General features: G+C 45.5%; 1 protein-coding gene across 1 annotated transcript in view; it reads right to left on the bottom strand.

The window, feature by feature from the left end:
- Positions 1 to 21686, bottom strand: part of Limd1 (LIM domains containing 1) — a 51218-nt gene extending 29532 nt beyond the window's left edge. The window contains exon 1 of the mRNA XM_031345760.1: positions 19693 to 21686. Within this exon, the coding sequence (XP_031201620.1) occupies positions 19693 to 21067 (1375 nt within the window). The 5' untranslated portion in view covers positions 21068 to 21686. The remainder of the gene's footprint in view (positions 1 to 19692) is intronic.
- Positions 21687 to 23155: the final 1469 nt, after the last annotated feature.

Genomic DNA, 23155 nt, shown 5'->3' with positions numbered 1-23155 from the left:
AATCAGTAGTGTTGCTTGAATGCTTTCTACAAGAGGCTGAACTCTATAGAATTAAACTTGCATTGTGGAAAAAAAAAAGATTTACTTATTTTATGTATGTGAGTACACTGTCTCTTTATAGACTAACCAGAAGAGGACATTGGATCCCATTACAGAGCCACTGTGTGGTTTCTGGGAATTGAAAAAGTCAGTGCTCTTAACTGCTGAGCCACCTCTCCAGCCCCGGAAAAGTTATTTTGAAGCTACCTAAAACTTAATAACACAGTACAGATTTCCCCCTTGTTTTCCACCCTTTAGTATCATCTTAGGCTTTTCTTGGACTTCATAGTGAAGCTAAAAATGTTTATGACCAAGCTCACAAATGGATGACTTGGTCTTTGTCTTGTAGCATTTGCAAATCTTTGAATTACAATGCTGTTGCTAGCTACCATAATTCATAAAAACTACAGAGCCAGCAGTCGAGTCATGGGGCAATGCTGTGGGAGCAGAGCACTAACTAACAAGCAGCACAGGTCTCTCCTCATAGAGTTTCCTCTTAGAACAAGCAGATCTGCTGCTCGAATCCAATGGGACCAGTCTGGGTGCACATGCACGTGATACTAGAATCACCCTCCGCCTCTCTTCCATCTTATTCATTGAGATAAAGTCTCTTAGCCGGGCAGTGGTGGCACACGACTTTAATCCCAGCACTTGGGAGGCAGAGGCAGGTGGATTTCTGAGTTCGAGGCTAGCCTTGTCTACAGAGTGAGTTCCAGGACAGCCAGGGCTATACAGAGAAACCCTGTCTCAAAAATAAATAAATAAATAAATAAATAAATAAATAAATAAAAACAAAACAAAAAGAGATAAAGTCTCTCATCAAACCCAGGGGTCACTAATATGGCTAGATTTGCTCTGTGGATCCCGTCTCCACCTTCCAAAGCTGAAATTAAAGGCAATCACCACATTTACCCAGGATTTACATGAGTGCTGGAGAACCCAACTCCAATCCTTATGCTTGCTTGTGGAACAAGCACTTTAACTACTGAGCCCTACAGTAATGAGACTTTACAATCAGTTTTTTTGTTTGTTTGTTTGGTTTGGTTTGGTTTTGGTTTTTTCGAGACAGGGTTTCCTGACACTCCTCCTGACCACCTCTAGAGAAAGTCATTGTATTGGGGGGAGGAGGGATGTCAGGTACTCTACTCTAAGTCTGCATTCATGGTTACTTGCAAAAAATTAGGATCTGGCTATCTCTGAAAGAAAAAGTGACCCAAGTAAGTCTCCCAGGAAAGCACGGAAGCCAGATGTAAATGGGGAAAAAAATCACTTCATTTGAAGGTTTTCAGCTCTGGTTTTTATCCCTAGACTCTTCTGAAGGGTAGAAGAGTATGTTCCCTCAAACAGTTCCCTCTGATATAAGATTACTGAGTTACAGCATTTAAAAGCGCACAAGTAGGAGCTGAAGATGTGACTCATTGGGATGCAGTGTTTATCTAGCTTGACATCCCAGTACAGAAACACAGGCATGTACACACACACACACCATGTTCATGTGTGCATAGTTAAAAAACTTAACAACCTGTCAAAGGACTGACTAGGTGGCTCAGTGAGTAAAAGCACCTGAAATCCAATAATGAAGCTTTACAACCTGAGCTCCATCCCCAGAACCTACATAAAGGTAGGAGGAGTGAACCAGCTTTACAAAGACGCCTCCTAACCTCCACACATACCTGCCAAGAATGCCTGCCCAACCACACAGACACACACACACACTGCCCTCCCCCCCATACACACCAAGGCAGGCAGGGATGGGGAAGAGAGAAGAAAATCTTGTAAAAGATGCCTCCTTTGGGGCTAGAAAGACGGCTCAGGGGTTAAGTGCACTGGTTGCTCTTGTAGAACACTTGAGATTGTCTCCCGATACCAACATCAGGCACCTCACAATTACCTGAAAGTCCAGGTCCAGGAGATCTGATGCTCTCTTGTAGCCTCTTCTGGCACACCATACACTCCTCCAGACAGACACACATACTTATATACACACAATTTTTTTAAAAAAATAAAATCTTTTTCAAAAAAAGATGTCCTCCTTGTATCCAGTTGAAATGTGGGATCCCAGCTAAGATAATCTGTTATTTACTAAACCTGGACCCCCAAAGAGGAGGACACCTAACAGTACAATGTCAGTGACCAAACCACCGAAGCTGAGTGTCAAGGGAACAACAGGTGACAACTCTTACCTCAAAGGTTCAACTTAGCTCAGTCTCTAACACTGACACTACCTACTTAAACTTAAACTGCCATCTATGCATCCATCATCTAGATGTACCTCAGCTCTGTAGTCTCTGAAATCTTACACCTTACCTCTGAACCTCAACTCAACCCTGCAATGCTGTGCCATAGCTATGCCTGTCTCCAGCAGCCCCCAAACTGTATTCATTAACACTTTATCTAACCATTGCAATGACTTTCTTTATACCTGTATCAGCTCCACTGAGGCCTCTGAACTCTTTTCTTTCTTTTTGGTTTTTTGAGACAAGGTTTCTCTGTGTAGCTCTCATTGTCCTGGAACTCACTCTGTAGACCAGACTGGCCTCAAACTCAGAAATCCACCTGCCTCTGCCTACCAAGTGCTGGGATTAAAGGCGTGAGCCACCACTGTCTGGCACCTCTAAACTCTTGATGTAGCCTTTGTGTCTCACACACACACACACACACACACACACACACACACACAGTGAGAGAAAGACAGAGACAGAGAGACAGAGAGCAGACTCACAGAGATTTACTATATGAGACATAAAGTGTATGATTTGAGAGTTAATATTAGTAATTTTAAAAAGGAATAAAAGGTTCTGTTTGCCAGTGCCAGCTATAGATAGAAAGCAGGACATTTGACAAATTGTAACAAACAAAACTAACAGAGTTTATGGGTTCATTATTAGATTCTGAATAGTCACTTTGTTTCTGCCAGAGTGTGCTCATAATGCCTACAGAGATGATGCCTGTTCTCCTGAAGACATCTCAAGCAAGGATGTTAGAAACAACAATAAACTGTGCTCACTTGGGGCCAGTGTTTGTCACTCAGTTTATCTTTAGCACCCCTTTCTCATCTTTAAATGTACTTCATAAAGCTACCTTTCAATTTCACTTAGAAAGGAAGTTTTTCTTTCTTTTTTTGTATATGGGTTATGTGGCATGTGTGTCACTTGTGTGTAGGTCAGAGGACAACTTGCAGAAGACAGTTGTTTACTTCTACCATGTGGGTTCCAGTATCAAACTAAGGTCTTCAGGCTTGACAGCGAGCACTTTTATCTACTGAGCCATCTTGTTGGCCTTGTAAAAGGAAATTCTTTAAGAGAAATAAGCCAGTTCATGTATTTTTATTTTTTTATCTTTTTAAAGGTTTATTTATTTATTATATGTAAGTACACTTTAGCTATCTTCAGACACACCAGAAGAGGGCATCAGATCTCATTATGGATGGTTGTGAGCCACCATGTGGTTGCTGGGATTTGAACTCAGGACCTTTGGAAGAGCAGTCAGTGCCTTAACCACTGAGCCATCTCTCCAGCCCTATTTTTATTTTTTTAAACTTTACTCAAACTTAAGTTTTGTTTAATCTCTAAACCATGTTATAATTAGATCCTTTGAAAAATTTAAATTAGAATACCTCTTGGTCACACATACACACACACTGCAGACACCTGAGTATGATTCTTTCAAGAAGCTGACACACATGTTTGGGAGTGTGCACTCTCCTTTACTTATGTCTCTTGACTAAAGCAGTGGTTCTCAACCTTCCTAATGCTGGGACCCTTTAATACAGTTCCTCATGTATGGTGACCCCCCCAACCATAAAATTATTTTCATTGCTACTTCATAACTGCAATTTTGCTACTGTAATAAATCATAATGTAAATATCTGATATGCAAAAGTGTCATTTGACACTCAAAGGGGTTGAGACCCACAGGTTGCAACCACTGGTCTAAATATTTATTTTCATTATGTGTATGGGCATAGGGATGTGTGAATCAGGTGCCCTTAGGTCAGAAGAGGATGTTGCTGGGATCTCCTGGACCCAGAGTTACAGAAAGTTGTAAGCCACCTAATGTGATACTAGGAATCAAACTTGGGCCCTCTGTAAGAATAGGAAACATTCATATCTGCTATCTCTGTAGTCTAATGTATCTCTGTCTAAAAATTTAATAAGCTGCTAACTTTGCTTCACCCTGACTTATGCTTTCTTTTCAAAGATACCTTATCTAATATATAGAATTGATTTGTTAACATTGAACCACATGTAAATACAATATGAATTTATTTACACTATAGTTTAGATCAAGCAAAACTACTAAAGGGGCCAATAGGAAGCCCTGGAAAAGTAAAGTGCTTACTGCCTAAGCCAGATGTGATGGCTACTCTTGACTGTCTAGAATTAACTAAAACCCAAATGGCTGGGCACACCTGTAAAAGACATTTTCTTAATTAAATCATTTGTAGTGGGAAGATCCACTTCTAACCGGATCTTTGAGGTGGAACGACACACCTTTAATCCAGATCTCCTGGAGTAGGAAAGTACACCTTTAATCTGGGCTATACCTTCTACTGGCAGCCTGTATAAAGGACATGGAAAAGGAAACATGCTCACTTCGCTTGCTCTCACTATCAAGTTCATTCCTTCACTGGCATTGGCATCTACTTCTTTGGGAGTTCCAGCATGTACTGATGACTAACTAAGACATCCAGCCCATGGATTGAACAACTACTGTGTTCTTGGACCTTGTTTTGTAGATAACCATTGTTGGACTAACTGGAGCACAGCACGTAAGCCATTCTAGTAAGTTCCCTTTCTAAATAGGTGATACACAGATAGATAGGTGATTGATAGATAGATAGATAGATAGATAGATAGATAGATAGATAGATGGATGGATTCATTCTATCAGTTCTGTTCCTCTAGAGAACCCTGACTAATACACCTGACAACTTGAATTTGATACACAGAACCCATTTAATACCCAGAACCCATATGACAGGAGAGAAATGAATCCTGAGAGTTGTTCTATGACCTCCAAGTACATGCTGTAGTATGTGTGCCTCTACACACATAATAGATAAAACTAAAACTACTAAATGGGGGCTGGAGAGATGACTCAATGGTTAAGAGCATGCTTCCTTCCAGAGGACCCAAGGTCCTATCCCAGCACTGACATCAAGTGGCTCACAACTAACTGCCTGTGACACCAGGTCCAGGGGACCCAATGCTTTTGGCCTCTGGACTTTTGGCACTTGAACTCTCTTGTATATACCCACATGCAGACACACACATACATATAATTAAAAATAATTTCTAAAACTCTTAACTCTTAAATGTAGGCATAATGGTACTATGCACTGTGTAAAGACTATCCTTGTATTGTTCAAATGCTCATTCCTCTGCCCTCATATTGGGTTGCAGTCCGACATGGGATTACAATGCTTATTCTATGTATCCTTGGCCTCAATTTTGTGTAAATATTGCTCCCCATTTATTCTCTGATTTGCCCAATAAAAGCTGATCAACCAATGTCTGAGCAGGGGGGGAAATAAGGCTGGATTTCTGATCCCAGTCAGGGGATGGGGACAGAAAGAGGAAGAGAGGATTTGTAATGAGGAGAGGGTCAAAGAGGGACCATGGAAGCACACCTAGAGCAGGGCCAGTTCAAAACTAAAATGCAGGTATCTCAGAGATTTTGGCTGAGATATAGCCAGATTCTTTTAGAGGATTAAAGTAAATTAAATTCTGCTTGACTAGGTAAATCTTATAGTCTCTGCCTCATTTATTTGGGAGCTAGTCAGGAAAAAGGAAAAAAACAGTCTCTTTAAAAATTGCACTAACACTTAAATGACGTTTAAAAAAATCAGAAGAGGGGTTGCCTGTGAATGGGCACTAACTTGGAAGAGGTAACTTTCTGAAGGACAGAACTATTCTCTGTCTTCTTTGGTGTATATAGGGGTCAAAATATACCAACCCCCACATTTTGCTACATGGAAACAAGGTACTTATAAAACAGTCACAGCTAGGCATGGTAGTGCACACCTTTAATCCTGGCTGAGGCAGGCAGATCTCTCTGAGTTTGAGGCCAGCCTGGTCTACAAAGTGAGTTGTAGGATAGCCAGTTCCAAAATCTCTACAGAGAAACCCTGTAGCTAGTCACAAACTCCTCGACTCTCCTGAGATGAGGACTGGGTGTGGAAGGCTGTGACAGCTAAGCGTAGACAAAGCATATCAGCTGAGCTGGCACTAATGACAGCTGGGCCAGAAAAGGGAGAGAACTAGATGTATAGACTTGCCCCTGAGCATTTAGTACAGGCAAAGACCTCCCAAAGTACCATCTCCATTCTTTGCTCTCTGGCTATGAACTTGGGCAGAGCTTTCTCTTCCACACACCACACACCCACCTCCATGCATGGGTCAGAGAGAGAGCTGCAGTCATGTGCCATAAGCAGAAGAGGGGTTGCTGCCAGCTCCAGTCTATTCAGTTTCTCACACTGACCTCTGGCTGGCCAACAAGCAGCCTCTGTTAAACCCTTGCCCAGAGCACACAGCCCAGCTCTGTCAGGCCAAGCGTGGAAACTGCCTGGAACACTTCCCAGCCTGTGCCCCAACTTGGCTGCCTGCCACCTTCCCACCCAACAGGCCTCTAGGGAGGCTTAAGCCTATGCAGAGCTACAGAGCCCCATGGCAGGGCATAGCATAGACAAGCAGACTGGTAGCCTGCAGTCTCCAGTTAAGTCAATTCCCAAATCATCTTTTTCTCGACAGGAAGTGCTACCTTTGACATCCCAGACCCTGTGGGATGAGCAGTCTTAGTACTCTGCCTTTATTCACTAAACAGAAGAGTACATTTAAAGAACCAGCAAGTTATCTCAGCTGTAATCACCACCTGCTCCACCCCGCTCTGTGCAGGCAGCAGCTTCAGACCCTCTATACCTTTTCCCTAGAGAACATACACTCCGAGGCAACATCTGAACTCCTCCCATCCTTGCCTCCGGTGCACACCCTTCGTGGCTGTGAAGTAGGTGGCAATCCCGACATCTTTAAGACTCTGTCTCTGAACACATCACCTGGCATCAACTTTCAGATGGGAAAAAGTAACTAATGATGCTTTGGTACTTTTGAGAATATGGTCATGCATCTTAAACAGCAAGGGACCCCCATCAAACAAACAGCCACACTTCAAGAGTGAAACTACTGAATAACATTTTGCTCAGCCTGTCATGTCCAAAAGTTTCATTTTAACATAGAATTTATGTGATATATATATATATGTATAAATATATATATAACACCTAAACCACTGTTCTCAGATAAGAATGTCCTAGTCAACAAAGCCCCCTCATTTACATATATATACATGCATATATGTATGTATGTATATGCAAATTGACCTTGAACTTTGCTGTCTTCCTGATTCTATCTCCAAAGTGCTGGGATCACAGGTTTGAGCCATTATACCAGGCTCATATAGAAATACTAATAAGCATTCTTTCAAATCTTCAAACCCCAGAGTACATTTTGTGCTTAAAGGACTTCTCAGCTGAGAAGAACCACCTTGTGATGTGCTTAACAGCTCCGTGTCTTCAGTCTCCCACACTGGATAGCTCAGATAGCTACATTAACCAACTTAGTTTTCACTACAACCAGATGCTCATTTCACTTATGGGAAAACAGAGACGCAGAGCAGACAGATGCAAGGCCCACATCTGTGTGACTCTGCATTCCCACAAACAACTCCAAGTCTGACTTGGTGTAATAGGAATGTCCTTCAGAGAGAACCACATGTTCCAGCCAGCACGTAGCTCTGCTTTATTCCAATGTGCCTGGGATTTGGTGAGCTTGTCCCTGGGGGATTGGGGGCTCTCTAAGGGACCAGGCAGAAGCTACACTTCCCCCACCCTGTGTGAGTGTCTAAGCTGCCACAGCTTCCTTGACTTCTTCCTCCTCTGTCTACTCACCCCACATCCTGAGCCTTTCTTTCCCCTCCCTAGTGCAGTCTTTCTGTCACACATCTATTTCTAGATAGCCAACCCCCACATCGTCTTGGAGACCTAGACTGGGCTGCTGTGAGAATTTGAAGGTGATGCAAAGGGCACCTTGGGGTAGCATAGGGGGAACTTCAACTGCTCTCCACTTTACCCCATCCCTGTCTCACAGTTCACAATAAGACTATTGGCTAGCCCCCTAAGTCTCTAGGGAACACAATGGCTCACTATGAGATTCCAATCATCCAAAGGACATGCCAGCCAAGGAACTAGAGAAGAGAGAAAGAAGGGTGGCTCCTGGTACTTCAGGAAATTCTTACTCAGCCAGTGACCTGAGCCTGGTCCAGAGCAAGCCAAAATAAACACAGTGCAAATCTCTTAGAGACCCCTACACCCCGTGTGATTTCATAGATATAAGCAAATTTGTCAGAACATTATGCACTCATGTTTTTCACACCTTCCTTCTACCAGGCTGCTCCACTGTCACTAGCTTCTCTGCAAGTAGAAGGGGAAAAAATTTCAAGCTCACCTACACACAAACTTGTTCCTCCTTTCCAAGTGATGAATACACACAGTGTCTGAAGAAGACTCTATTCAAGTTAACTAACACATGTACACACACATACACACATCATCGTCATCGTCATTGTAGTCATCTAAAGATTCTGCTTGAACCACTGTCACTCTCAGAGATGGGAATATCCTACTATTCAACAGCAGGAAAAATCCCTCACTGCCTCAAAACTCAGGTCATCCAGTCCCCAAAGGAGCAGAAGACTGAAATAAAATGCTCAAGCTCACACGGTCTAAAAGTAGCGCACTAGGGTCCTGCTCCCCATGTAGTTGGTTACTACTAGGGATAGCTCTGTCAACAAATTCTGTGGAGCCAGCCACAGCTGTTCCTGAGGTCCAGCTCTTTCTAAAATTGCCACTATACTGAATCATCAGGAAGCATTGCAAACTGTGGTGGAAGGAGAGCAGGAGACACCAACAGAATCAAAAACCTAAGGGTGTGACCATGTGAACCAACGTGGTCCCACCCTGCTGAAAGGAAAGCCTGGAGGCTTGGGAGAATGGGGAAGCTGCAGTTAAGAGCAGAAAGCAACAGAAGCAAACCCGCTACTGACACTGTCTGAAATGGTCACCACCTGTTGTCCAGCACAGGGCTGCTGTAATGCAATCACCTGATTTGGACTCTGTATGATGGGGGTGGGGAAGTTGTCCACTTGGTCGTCCACGGACCTTGGTCATTATAGCTCCCAAAACTTAAAAGACAAGCAGCATCCGGCAGGCTTCCACAACTTTATGTGCAACAAGCTCCTGATATGTTTTCCTCAAACCGCTAATAACCAAGAGTAACCTGTTTTCCCTCTCTCAGGACACAGAGATAAATCACACAGAGCAAGAAAGAGGAGGAAGGAACTAAATCATGTCCATACTCAAAGCTTTTAAAACATAATAATAATAATAATAATAATAATAATAATAATAATAATAATAAATAGCCCAGCTGTAGAGCCTAAAGTCATCTACTTGAAATGGTCAAGTAGAAAGTCTCCCATAGCATGATTGTCAGATCCCATGTCCAGCTTGTTTCCCCAGGAGGGATAAAATGAAAAACAAACTCTAGAGTAGATATAAATATTCTCTGGCCAATGCCCCCTGTTTTGGAAAACCTGGTGGACCTGTTTGTTTCCGTGTAAAGCTTCTGTTCAGCTTGGCAGATAGACTCAGTAGAGTTTCATCTAAGTTTGCTTCGTGGCCCTCTGGACACTGCCTGGGGACAAGTATACAGAATGTTTCTAAGGAAAGTGTGGTCTAGCACACTCCAGCTATGCCTACAACACCCTGGGAGGTCACACAAGCACTCCCAATGGTGTAGCCCACTCCTCATAACCCACATGCCTAAGTGGAACATGAACAGTCAGAGGCTGGGTATTCGGCAGCCATGTTCCCTGTACACAAACACATACAGTCCTATCACAGCATGGTGGGGAGGTTCTTCTAGGGGAACAGGCTCCTGGGCAGAAGAAGACATGCTGGGCATTCTGGGTAGAGCTGCAAGACCAGAATCGAGCTACTCTAGATAGTGTGGGTGCCAGAGAAGATTGAAGCTCCAGTAAGCTCTGTGGTTAGGAAACCCTTGAACTTCCAGAAATACTGGATGGAGGTCATGATCTGCAGCTCAGTATAGGCCCAGCAAAGGTGCTTGGTCAGTGGGCTAAGCAAATTACTGAACTCTTGTGTACCTTACTTTCCCCATCTGTAAAAGGGGAAGTAATAGGGTTGTAAAGAGGATTAAAAATACTTGTGGCATGCTATGAAGAGTTAAGTTCCTGACAAATTTTACCCAACTATTAAGGGTGCTACCTCAGTTAAAAAGCCAGTCCTTACATCTTCCCACCAAAGAGAACCCCTCCATTTCTTCAGCACAAATCCACTAAGCCTACTTGATGTGAGGCACTGGGACACAGAAGGAAAGACCAAGGCAAACGGTGCAAGGCCCCAGGCCATTATTCTGTGTCAGAAGATCAACCAAGGCCCAGTATCCAGGATGGTGGCCAGGGACACACCAGTAAAAAAGGACAAGTACCACAAACTTGTGTCCCCAGCTGTTCTCAAACCAATGACTATTCTTAGGGTAAACACGGAGTTCTTTATTTTCCTCCTCCTCCTCCTCTTCTTCTTCCTCTTCTTCCTCCTCTCCCTCCTCCTCTTCTTCTTCCTCCTCCTCCTCCTCCTCCTCCTCTTCTTCTTCCTCTTCTTCCTCCTCTCCCTCCTCCTCTTCTTCTTCCTCCTCCTCCTCCTCCTCCTCCTCTTCCTCCTCCTCCTTCTTCTTCTTCTTCTTCCTCCTCCTCCTCCTCCTCTTCCTTCTCCTCCTCCTCCTCTTCTTCTTCTTCTTTTGGTTTTTCAAGACAGGGTTTCTCTGTGTAGCCCTGGCTATCTGTCCTGGAACTCACTCTGTAGACAAGGCCGGCCTTAAACTCAGAAATCTACCTGTCTCTGCCTCCCAAGTGCTGGGATTAAAGGTGTGCACTACTACTGCCTGGCCTGAGTTCTTTCTAAAGCAGTTATTTGTTTTGTTTTGTTTTTTATAATTATTTAATATGTACACACATACACAAACACAGGCATGCACATTTGCTCATATCACAGCATGCCTATGGAGGCCCAAGGACGATTTATGGGCATCAATTCTCCATTTCCACTATGTGGGTTTCAGGGACTGAACTCAGGTCATAAGTCATGGTAGCAAGCATCTGTATCCACTAAGCTATCTGGCTCTTAAACACACTTTTAATTGTTTTACCATATTTTTTTGAGATAAGGCCTCGTGATGTAGCCCAGATTAGTCTTGAACTTAGAGCAGTCCTCCTACAATAATACTATCCTCCTTATAATACTGGGATTATAAGTGTCCCCACACATTTCATCTTTTTAATTATGTTTTCTAGCCAAGCATAATGGCTACTTCCTTTGATCCAGTGGTCTCAACCTGTGGGTCAAGACTCCAAAAAGGGTCAAATATCAGATAGCTTGCATATCAGATATTTACATTATAATTCATAACAGTAGCAAAACTACAGTTATGAAGTAGCAATAAAATAATTTTATGGCTTGGGGTCACCACAACATAAGGAACTATATTAAGGGGTCGAAGCATTAGAGTGAGAACCACTATTTTAATCCTAGCACTCCAGAGGCAGAGGCAGGCTGATCTCTGTGAGCTCAAGGTCAGCCTGGTCTACATAGTAAGTTCTAGGATAGCCAGAGCTACATAATGAGACCCTGTCTCAAAACAAAACAAAACAAAACAAAACAAAAGATAATTATGTGTTTTCCAGAATATACAAAGAAAAAATGGCTACTACTTATCATTGAAAATGTAACTAAAAACAAAGCTTTTGCTAACTCTGTAGCAGTTTAGAAAGGAACTGGGTCTAGGAAACCAGACCCGGATTTCTCCAGGTGTCCACAATGACTAATGATGTTGTTCAGACCCTCTTGTCTGACCAGATGTTGATGATCATACCCAGTGCCACATCTTAAGACTTCTGGGCCTGAACAAGATGCTCGGAGGCTGCTGGCTCAGCAGAGATGGATTTCTCAGCATCAACCCTTGAGCTACTGACAGCACTGAGCCAGAATACCTGGCTTTCTGATTCCAAGTGAGTCCTTTGTTCCACAATTCTGCCTCCTAGCAGCAAGTAGGCAGCAAACAAAAAGAAACAAACATTTCTAGAAGCTCTAGCAATAATGGTCATTTCAAAAGATCAGTTTAGTAAGTGCTCTGAAAGGAGGGGTGGAGGTGGGGTTAAAGTAAAAGTGTAGGAACACACCCTCCTAAGGATGGGAGGACCTCAGAGAGAAGGCATGATGGGACAGGGAACTGCTGATGAGGAAGCCAAATCAGTTATTTCTGTTCCCAGAAAATTAGGATGCCTGGAGAGAGATCAACAGGCAGGTATCTATCTATTGGGAACAGCCAGGGCAGCTGGGGGAATACTAGTGGGGGTGGGATTGCAGAGTGAGCAAGGACAAAGTACTTAGGGACCTTAGAGGAAGTGCTGATTTTATCATGGTGCCAGATTAGACTCTAACCCCTGTGTCCTTCCCTATCATCTCAACCCAAAACAGAGGGCCCAGCAGGGACTGCCCCAGATGCCCAGTGCATCTATGAGATTGACTGAGGGGTGTGTATCTCTGAATGAAGCCTGGAGGCTGCCTGGTCATGCGCCCCTGATATCTCTGAAGAGAGATGTCATGAAAATGCTGCTGGGCAGGCACGAGGCTGAAATGTGGGTGAAAAGTCTTTCAGAAGACTCGGAGGACCAAAATGTCTGAATCCTAACCACTGACCACAAAGAAGGCACCTCTGTCAATTCCTCATATGGTTTCCTGCAGTAGGGCTTTCTGTATACCAATGTCACCAACTCCTGGCCGTCCCTAGACCTCATTTCGCTCAGATGACCCGTGGAATTTCCACTCACCCCCAAACACTGTAATGTGGTGATTTGAATATGCTTGGCCTATGGGAAATGCTACTATTAAGAGGTGTGGCCTTGTTGGAGGAAGTGCATCTCTGTGGGAGTGGGCTTTGAGGTCCTATGCTTAAGCTCTGCCCAGTGCAGAAGAGACCCTCCTGGCTGCCTGCCAGTCCCCTTCTGGCTGCCTTTGGACCAAGATGTAGAACATTCAGCTCCTTCTAGAGCACCATATCTGCCTGAATGCTGTCATGCTTCCCACCATGACAATAATGGACTAAACCTCTGAAACTGCAAGCCTGCAAAACAGCAATTAAATGTTGCCCTTTATAAAAGTTGCCTTGGTTGTGGTGTCTCTTTACAACAATATAACCCTAAGACAGAAATAGGTACCAGAGTATTTCTGTGATAGGCCTGACCATGCTTTTGTTTGGAAGAATGTGGATGTGGGGACTTTGGATTTGGAAAGTGATAAAATGCTTTAATTGATGCTTAATGAGCCATCCTAGTAGGAATGTGGAAGACATGGATGCTGAGGGTGATTTGAACTGTGAGGGCCTGGCTCAAGAGATTTCAGAGGAGAAGAATTTTAAAATATGTTGCCTAGAGATCATTCTTGTGATATTTTTTTGTTTAGAATGTGGCTGCTTTTTGCCCTTATCCAAAGAGTCTGCCTGAGGCTAAGGTTCTGACTAATTGCAGTAACAAAGGAAGTCTCAAAACTACCTATTTTAGACCTTGTCCTATGGTTCACTCTTATGAGGAGGAACATTTTGATCAAGCATAGCAAGTTTAGAAAGAAAAAATACAAAATACATGGTTCAAAAAGTAAAGGGGCACCTGGAAGTAGAATGTAGCTAAATCTTGTGACCAAGGAGATAAACATAGTTAGGGAGTAGGTAAGACAAGATCCCACCCAGCTAAGCTTATTATTTATATGTTTGCAGTTGAACAAGGGATAGTTTTATCTAGGCATTATTATGACCTGGTTATTGTTTTCATTTGGACATAAAGGAGATATGATTTGTATCAAGTTGACAAGGGGTGGATTTTATACATAAGACAGCTGAATACCCAGCCTTGTGGGACTGAGCAACTAGTAGATTCTTGGACTTCCCATTCACAGATGGCCATTGTTGGGTTAGGTGGACTGCATCCTATAAATCATTCCAATAAATCAAAAGTTGGTACCAGAAGTGGAGTTATGCTTGGGCTCAACAACATGGACTTGCACTCACTAAGGCTGATCTGGCTACAGCTATTGCTAAATGCCAATTTGCCAAGAGCAGAAACCAACACTGAGCCCCAGATGTTGCACCATTCCCCAAGATGACCAGCCAGCAATCTGGTGCCAGGTTGACTACATTGGACCTCTGTGGAAAGGATAACGTTTTGCTCGTATCAGAGTAGGTACTTATTCTGGGATTGGATTTGCCTTTCCTGCATGTAATGCTTCTGCCAAAACCACCACGGATATGTTTTCACATTTTCTCATGTCATGATATGTTACCTCAAATCACATGCTTTCTGCTGTGAATTCCAGAGGACAGCAATGACTCTAGGCTCCAAAGGCTTCTGAGGTAATGCTGTGCTCTGTATCTTATCCTAAGGATAGGTTGTGATTGTTCTGTGAGTAGTTTACCCTGTTCTAGACTTCTGGAGGTGCTCTTTTATTGCATGTTAGAATTCAGGTTCGAATTCAGCCCCATACCTCATACTGCCACTAACAAAGTCAGATAAGATGTGCTTAAAAGGTCATAAGAGCTGGGCAGTGGTGGCGCACGCCTTTAGTCCTAGCACTTGGGAGGCAGAGGCAGGCAGATTTTTGAGTTCGAGGCCAGCCTAGTCTACAGAGTGACCAGGACAGCCAAGGTGACACAGAGAAACCCTGCCTCGAAAAACCAAAATAAATAAATAAATAGGTCATAAGACAGAGAGGTTGGCTTGTATGCCTGCAGTTCTACCACTCAGGAGGTGGATGCAGGAAGATCAGCAGTCCAACGTCATCTTCAGCTACATAAAGAGTTCAAGGCTAGCCAGGGCTACATAAGACCCCTGTTTCAAAAAAAGTAAAAGTAAAGAAAAACAATAAAAACGTTACACAAAAGAACAGACAGGACAGTTTGTGACTGCTTCTTGTTTAAGCTGCTCAACTCACCTTCTGTATAGCCACTAAAATGAAACCAGTGTGGCTTGCTGGGCCCAGGCAGGGACAGAGCCATTCCCAGGGAAATCATATCCTGTGTCCTAGTGCCTAAGTACAGGGTCAAGCACTGAAAATCTGAAAATAGAGTCCATCTCTCTGAGTCTTTGTAGGTGGGAGAGGTCCATTCTCTACTTCTTGGGCAAGGAGACTCTTCATCTTCAGACTTTCACTCATGTACCTACCAGAGGGGCACAGAGCCATCTCCCAGCTAGAGAAGGGCTTGCACTCCCCTGGGTAAATGAATAGAGGATATCTAAGCCAGACTTGGGAAACCAGCTAGTCCCACCTAAGAGAAAAAGCTGGGTACTCTGGGGGCAAGTCACTGAACCTTTGTACCACAGTTCTTTTTTATAATGGTGGATGAGCTCTGAAGATTAGCTGACAACTGTCTCCCAATGCTTGGCCTTCAACAGATAGCAGCTAATATCAGAATCAGGGTGCCCAAGGTCACATGTCCTCTCTAGCACCAGAAGTGGGGTTACGATGGGTGCTTCATTGATGGAGCAGTGGCTCAGATGCTAGTGTGAGACTGGTGGGTAGCTTCACCTGTCATCAGTCATAGGGGGCCTACCCCAGTTTCACAAAACACTCTACCTAAGGTCACCCAACTCCCAGGGCAGCCCACATCCAGTAGCTGATCCATGGAGGAAGTGTATGAAAGCCAGGTCAGGATGACATTGGACTTTGCTGCCTCCCTATGGGGTGAGATGTGGACCCCACAAGTACCACTCAGTGAGCACCCTCCAAAATAAAGTCTCAGAGTCAGCTTCCAAGAAAGCAAGGCTTGAGATAGGTGCTTTGTTTGGAAAGGACCTTAGTAAGGGAGGAAAGGACCCAGAGCAAGGAGGAAAAGTTAGGGCCTAAATAAACAAGGCAGTGGCACCCTGAATCTTCATGGCCTCTCTGTGGCATACGCAGCCTCATGAGAACAGAAGCTGTACTGCATGAACAGTATCTTCTAAGAGCAATGAGTACCAGGGCACCTAGGAGCCAAAAGCATGCCTGATAAAGCAGCAGCAGCTTTCACCATATGAAATGAAGCAAATCAGGCAGAGAAAGACGAATACACATACTGTCACTCAGACATGAAAGTTTAAGGGTTGATTTCAAAGAAGCAGAGACTAGACCAGTGGTTACCACAGCAGAGGAGGGACTGGGTAGGGCGGGAAAGGATGGGCCAGGGCTGGACAGGAGGGACATCTCATGTCTTACACGCAGGGGGTGATGACAATAGCTGAGGACAGATGACTGAATGTTTCCAGAGACCTAATAGAGAGGATTGTGAAACACAAAGAAATGACAGGAGTCTGAGGAATGGCAACACGAAGTGCCCCCACCTGCCTCCTGTCCTTTGTGCCGAAATGGTATGCTGTCTACTGTTTCATAAATATGCACATTCATATTTCCTCATGGACAAGAAAGAGCCACAGAAGAGTCCCAGAGAACACAGAGTCACAGTGGGGTGAGTGGAAAGAAATAAGGCCTGTCTAGACACATAAAGGAGCCAGATGCAGTAGTTGATATCCATAGTCACAGCACTCATGAAGCTGAGACAGGAAGGACATTGAGAGCTATAGCCTACGCTATAGGGTGAGAAGACCTTGTCTCAAATAACCTTGTTATTAATTAATTAATTAATTAAAAACAAAAACAACACACACATACACACAACAACATCCACACAAAGTTCCAGAAGTACCTTTAGTGCTGAGCTACCAAATAATCAAAAACCAGGACCAGCAAAATGGCTCAAAAGGTAAAGGTACTTGCTACCAAGCCTGCCCCCAGGGCCCACATGGGAGAATAAGAACTGACTTCTGCAAGTTCTCCTCTGACCTCCACACACCATGGTACCCACCTACTCCTCCTCCCGTTAATAAAAATTCAAAAACCACCAAATACCCAGAAACTGGCCATCTTCAGAATCCAACAACATTCACTGGTCACGAAGGGGAAGAGTCAAATGCTCTGCCCAGAATCAGATGCTCAAGAGACACCTTCAGTCTAGCTCAGGAAGATACCTAGGCTAACAAACCAAAGGCCAGTCTTTTTTGCTTCTAACTAGAGTTCTACTGACTGATAGTAAGAGAATACCTCAGTTCCCTTTGGCAAAAGTACTGTGCCATGAAATAATATTCTACCTGGAAGTAAAAGGTAACTATGACTTAATATATACTAAATCTTGCAAGTGCTATGAGACCTAGGGAGGGGGCCTATGAGGCCTAGTCAATTTTGCCTAGTTTTGTAGGCAAGGGAGTGGCCGCCTAGGAAAGCACATGGTCTGTTAAAACTTGCCTGCTGAGTCCTTAAAGGGAGGAATTTTCCTGCCACATGATCAGTCAGAGATAGACACTCCACCATCAAAGCAGCCACAGGGCCAACTCTCCCCTGGCATGAGCTCCACAAACTCCGCCCTTGCCCTACAAAGTTACACAGTGGTCCTGTCATCCTTTGTCCTTCAAGCATCTGCCCAAATGCAATCTTCTCAGTTGAGACCTCACTTTATGACCCAGTTCAAAACAAGTATGTTACCCACAGGACAAGGCTTCATCCATATACTCTACCTAATATTTCTCTCCCTAGTACTTGCTCATTTCCTACTGCTTGTACTGTACTGACTGTCTATCCACTATATATTCCCAAGGCCTAGCGCAGAGCACAGCCCCAGACAGGTGATCAGTTCTTGGAGGCTGAATGAATAGTAAGTATGGTCAATACCATTGCTCTGATGATGACCATAAACTATCGTCCCTGAATAAATGTTTTTGTTCTATGAGCTTTAAATTAAAGGATCTACCACATCTCCAGCTAAATATTATTTTTCAAGGCCATGCTTTGCAAACAAGATGGGACAGTTCACAGCAGGATAGTGCTTTGTGCTTTAAAAAATAAACTAGGAGCTGGAGAGTTAGCTCAGCAGTTAAGAGCACTTGCTGCTCTTGCAGAGCACCATGGTTCAATTCCCAGCACCCACATGGGGGCTCATAACCATCTGTAACTCCAATCTCAGGCAATCTGATGCCCTCTCCTGATTTCTACCAACATTAGACATGCATGTGGTACACATACATACACACGAACAAAACACTCATATACATAAAATAATAAAATAAATAAATCTAAGGAGAAACCCGTTAACAGCAACCATGACCTCTGATTGCTGAGTGTCATGAGCACTAGTTCCCAGTGCTGCTCATAACAAGCAGACCCCAGTACTGCTATGGACTGCATATAAGCCCATGGCTCATCTCCTTGGGCCTGTGACCCTCCTAAGGCCTCAGGACAAACCAGTTCTTTCAGAGAGTGGGAAAAAGCCAGCATATTTCCCTCAAGGGCCTTCCCTGGCCCAGCCCTCCTCTACTGGTAAAGCTACTATTTGGTAGGACTCGGACTTTGGAGAAATCATGAACCCACTACTCAAGAGGCCAAAAATGGAGAGAGAGGGAAAAAATTAAAAGGTGAAAAAAGCCACAGACTCCTAAGCACAGGCTGTCTTTCCAAGTCACCCTCCCATGAGACAGGCAACTGTTTTCAAAAAGGAATACAACCACTTTCTTGCTGCCTCCAAACCCCATGCAGAAATAAACGTTGAAATCAGTTGTCTGCCAAGAGTTTGTGTCTTTTTTAGGAGAGAGAATGAAATCTGCAGCCTTTGGTAAAAGCCTCTAGAAGCACCACCATCTTATTTCAGGCCACATCTGTGGGCATCACCTGTTGCTGGCTGTTGTGGACTGAATCAAGAGGCACTTGGCCCAGTTGTTTTTGTGATCCTGCAGAATCATCTCTCCTTCTTGGGTCTTACCCTGAGTTCCTGCTGCAGCAGATCCAAGGAGGGGGCTAAAGATTTCTTTTTGTAACCAGCATCTAGGCAAAGATATGATGTTGGTCCATGGCTACCTGCAGAACCACCATATGAGTAGTAGACAAGAACCAAAAGCCACACATTCCACACACTTACTATGTAGAACGAGCACAAATTTGGCCAAGCCAATGGCCCATCTCCTTGGCAGCTCAAGCCAGTCACTGCAAGAAGCTTGAGGTGGTATCTCAAACCCTTGAAACCCAAACTCACAGCATTTCCCTCTTTTTTGTTTGTTTGTTTGGTTGGTTGGTTTGGTTTGTCAAGACAGGATTTCTCTGCGTAGCACTGGCTGTCTTGGAACTCATGCTATAATAGACCAGGCTGGCCTCGAACTCAGAGATCCTCCTGCCTCCACCTCCCAAGAGCTGGGATTAAAGGCAAGCATCACCACCTCCCAGCTTCATTTCCCTTTTTTGAGGGCAGTTATGAACAATCCCACCCTGCTTCACCCTGCACACATGGGTAACTCCCATATGTAAACACTGCTTTCTGCCCACAGCTGCTTTCAAGTTTCTAAAGGAGCAGAAGTAGCTGAAAGAGGAAGGAGAAAATAATTGCAGGCCACTTCAAGATCAGCCATAGCATCCTGGTGGGGACACCATCGATTCACCACAGGCATCTTACTTACCGAAGTAGTCCGCTTTGGGGTGAGCATCCATCTCTTGCTCCAGACGCTGGGTGAGGGCTTCCAATTTCAATTCCGCAGTGGAGGGTCCAAGCTCAGGGCCCGGTGCAAGGGTCTGGCAAGGCAACCTCACCCTGGAGGAGGTGGGGCTCCCTGGGAGCACAGGTCCCAGGCTACTGTCAGTGGACCAGCTGGGAGGACTCTCGTTACAAGATAACTCAGATGGAGTGGACATTACCGGATGGACATTACTGGTGGGGCTGGGCTTGGGACTAGTGCCAGACTCCATGCATCCAAACTTAGGATCCAGCCCAGTGGTCCTACCTGGCTGGGCACTGTCCTTGCCAGTTGTTGAGGATAATGGAGCAGAAACAGAGAGGTAAGACTTGGGCCCATCCTGGAGCCAAGGCTGAGTGTCCAGAAGGGGTTTGAAGACCCTGCCTGAAGCCTCATATCCCAGACCTGAATCTCTTTTTGGACAAGCTCCTTGGCTAGTGCAGCTAGGGGCCATCGGTGCTGACACTGTTGTGCCCTTGGGTTGAGCTGAAGTCCCATTCTCCAAGCCCATGGAAGAAAAGCCAAGGTTCACTCGCTGAGAAGAGGCAGTGGACCAAAGGCCTGTTGGCTTCTCACTGCTATGGCCACCAATGCCACTGTCCTCACCACTGATACCACTTTCAAAAGACCTGCCAGAGCACGTGGAGAGCTGTGGCTGGTAAGGGTGATGGTCTCCACAGGATCTGGGCACTGTGGAATCATTCCCTGGGCAACCAGGCCATCTACTGCCTACACCCAGACTCATGCTGGGGGACCCTTCTGGTTTATCACCCCACTGTGGGCTTGCCAAAGAGAAATTGTCATAATAGTCTCCGTGAGTGAGGCAGGAAGGGTCTTCACAGGGACCCAGACCGTGTAAAACAGGTCTCTGGGCACTCACAGGCCCTTCCCTGGAACCACAGTTCTGACTGCCAGGCCTTGCACCATGGGCAGATGGCCTGGTCCTCTGCTCCTGAGATGGGTATGAGGGCTGCGCGGCAGTGGTGGTAGCTAATCCAGGTGATACCGTTGGCACAGCCAGAGGAGGCTTAGCGGCCCCATCTGCAGCCAGCTTGCTGCTCACACCCTGAAGGTTCCCACCGTTGATGGGGCTTCTGCCTGCCCTAGGTAGGGCCTCCTCCTGTAGAAGCTGCTGCTGTTGCTGCTGCTGGAGGTGAATTTTGGCCATCTTGGTCGCGAACACCCTTCGCGTTTCCTCAAATTCTGGGTTGTTGCCAGCACCCTTGTCCACCCGGAAGAGCCCATCCTTGGAGGCCTCATACATGTTCAAGTCCTCGATGAACTTACTGGCCTCAAGGCCCAGGTCATCATATTTATCCATGTTGTAGATCGGTGTCCGGGGCCTAGCCCTGGTACAAGGTGTGAATGGGGTGGGGAAGATTTGGGTGCTGGCTGAGGTTTCAGGTCCAGCCCAAGGCAGATAAAGATTCCCACCTGCCCCGCAAGAAGGTCATGACTCCAAAACTTACAGTCCAGTCAAAGTTGAGGCCTTCAGGCCGGCGGGGCTAAGTTTACTTTCAGACTTCTTTTCCCCTGGGGAGCGTCCACGTGTGGGCAGAGCAGCCTTCAGCCGTGCCCGGCCTGCTTAGAAAAGTTCTCTTCACCAAGTCATAAAACCCAAAGCAGGCGAAAGAAGACAGAGAATGTACACAGAAAAAGTAAACTCACTTCCACGTCCGGCAACCGAACCTGCAAACGCACTGGACAGCCGCTGGCCCGGGGCCGGCGGCCGGATCCGTCTGAGCTCACTGCAGCCGCGGCGCGCGGCCCATTGTCGGATGGCGGCGGCCGGCGGCGGGACGCGGAAGTGAGCGCGCGGGTAGTCCCCGGAGCCCTCTGGCCGGCTGCGCCCGCCCCGGGCCGCGCAGGGGCGCGGGCGGAGGCTTGCAGGGCGGGACGGGGCGGGGCGGGGCGGGGCGCCCTCTGCAGGCCAGTGAGCGCACGCCGAGCTTTGGCGTCCCTCGCTAGGCACCGGGAGAGAGTTGCAATCCCTGCTGTACTTTTGCCGCTGCCGACTGTTCAGTTTCCCGCCGCTGCTGGAGAGTCGTGGGTGCACGGAGCTTCCCTTGGGTCCCCTCGAGCGTGCCGCACGGGCTCCACCCCTGGCAACGCTGGGGAAGTCTGCAGGGAGGGAACAAGGTGTGTGGAGTTCGGTGTCCAGGCCCTTGGCTGCTTGAAGCGCCGTTTCCGGGATGAGCCGGACTTCAAAACCTAGGGTGTCGCTGTGGCCGGATCTCTTTGCAGAGAGGCTGAGGCAAAGAAGGACAAGAGCCTCAGAGGTTCACATAATCAGCAAAGAATAGAAGGAGGCACAGATCCTCTGAAAGAAAGAAAAGGGTGAGGATAGGGAGGGGGCGGGGATTGAAGTAATGCCTTGTGTGCTCAGAGAGGCTTTTCGTAGTCCGTACTGGGTTTCTTGAACCCTAAGCTGGTCCTCACCGCTCCAGGTTGGCATGGCTCGCGATTAACATACCTAGCTACAAGGTGACCCGGGATAGTTTACGTTTCCCACACAGCCGCCAACATGATCTAAAACAAATCCCAGGCCTGTCACTCTTGAACTTCAACCCTCAAGGCTTACTTGAGACTTATTTTGAAAACATGCCTTCACTTCTCCTACAAACAGGCCTGACTGCCCGCCTACCATCACTCTGATTTGAGGCCTCCCCTCCCTGAACTCCCTGCGGATGGAACTTCTTAGTGCCTGCCTAGAGCCTACTAATGAACTTCTTTCCTTCCCACCTAAAATCACCTCTCCGTAAAGTTACCCCCAACCACAACCCCTTTATTTCCTGCTTAGTTTTGAACACTATTTAAATCCAGGGATACTGAAGTCACTAACCTGCAGGCTTTCTCCCATCTACTTTATTTCCAGGTTTCTCCTTATACTACCTAATAGATGTAAATGTTATGCACGTAGTTCTCAGCAGTTTTGTTTTTGTTTTGTTATTGTTTTTCAGAATCATGACAAGAAAATGAAATCTGTATGTGTTTAAAACAAACAGATTTTTTTTTCCCTGGGTATTTTCCACCCTTGTTCAGATGCGGAGCTCTAGGTATGGAGGGTCAATTCCAGCTGTTTATTTGTCTGCATGTCCCTTTTTATTTGCCAGCTGGTCAGTTATCCACTTCATTATACCTGTGCAGGGTTTGGTTGAACATATACATCTCTATAGACTGTGACAAGGAACAAGTAAGAAAATATATATGGAAGTGCTTATATTCTTATATTCTATAAACACAAGAATGGTTCACTGACCTGTAGACTCTGAATGTCCAGGATATTTGTTGAAAATGAAGAGTCCTAGGTTCCAGCCCCAAACTACTGACCCCAGATTTGCGTTTTACAGCATCTGTGGGATGGGAAGACTATTTGCACAATAAAATTTGATGAGTGAGTACTGCCATA

This window comes from Mastomys coucha, unplaced genomic scaffold (assembly GCF_008632895.1).
Source record: "Mastomys coucha isolate ucsf_1 unplaced genomic scaffold, UCSF_Mcou_1 pScaffold23, whole genome shotgun sequence".
NCBI lineage: Eukaryota > Metazoa > Chordata > Mammalia > Rodentia > Muridae > Mastomys > Mastomys coucha.
The sequence above is the reverse complement of the archived record's forward strand: the minus strand, read 5'-3'. Positions and strand labels throughout refer to the sequence as shown.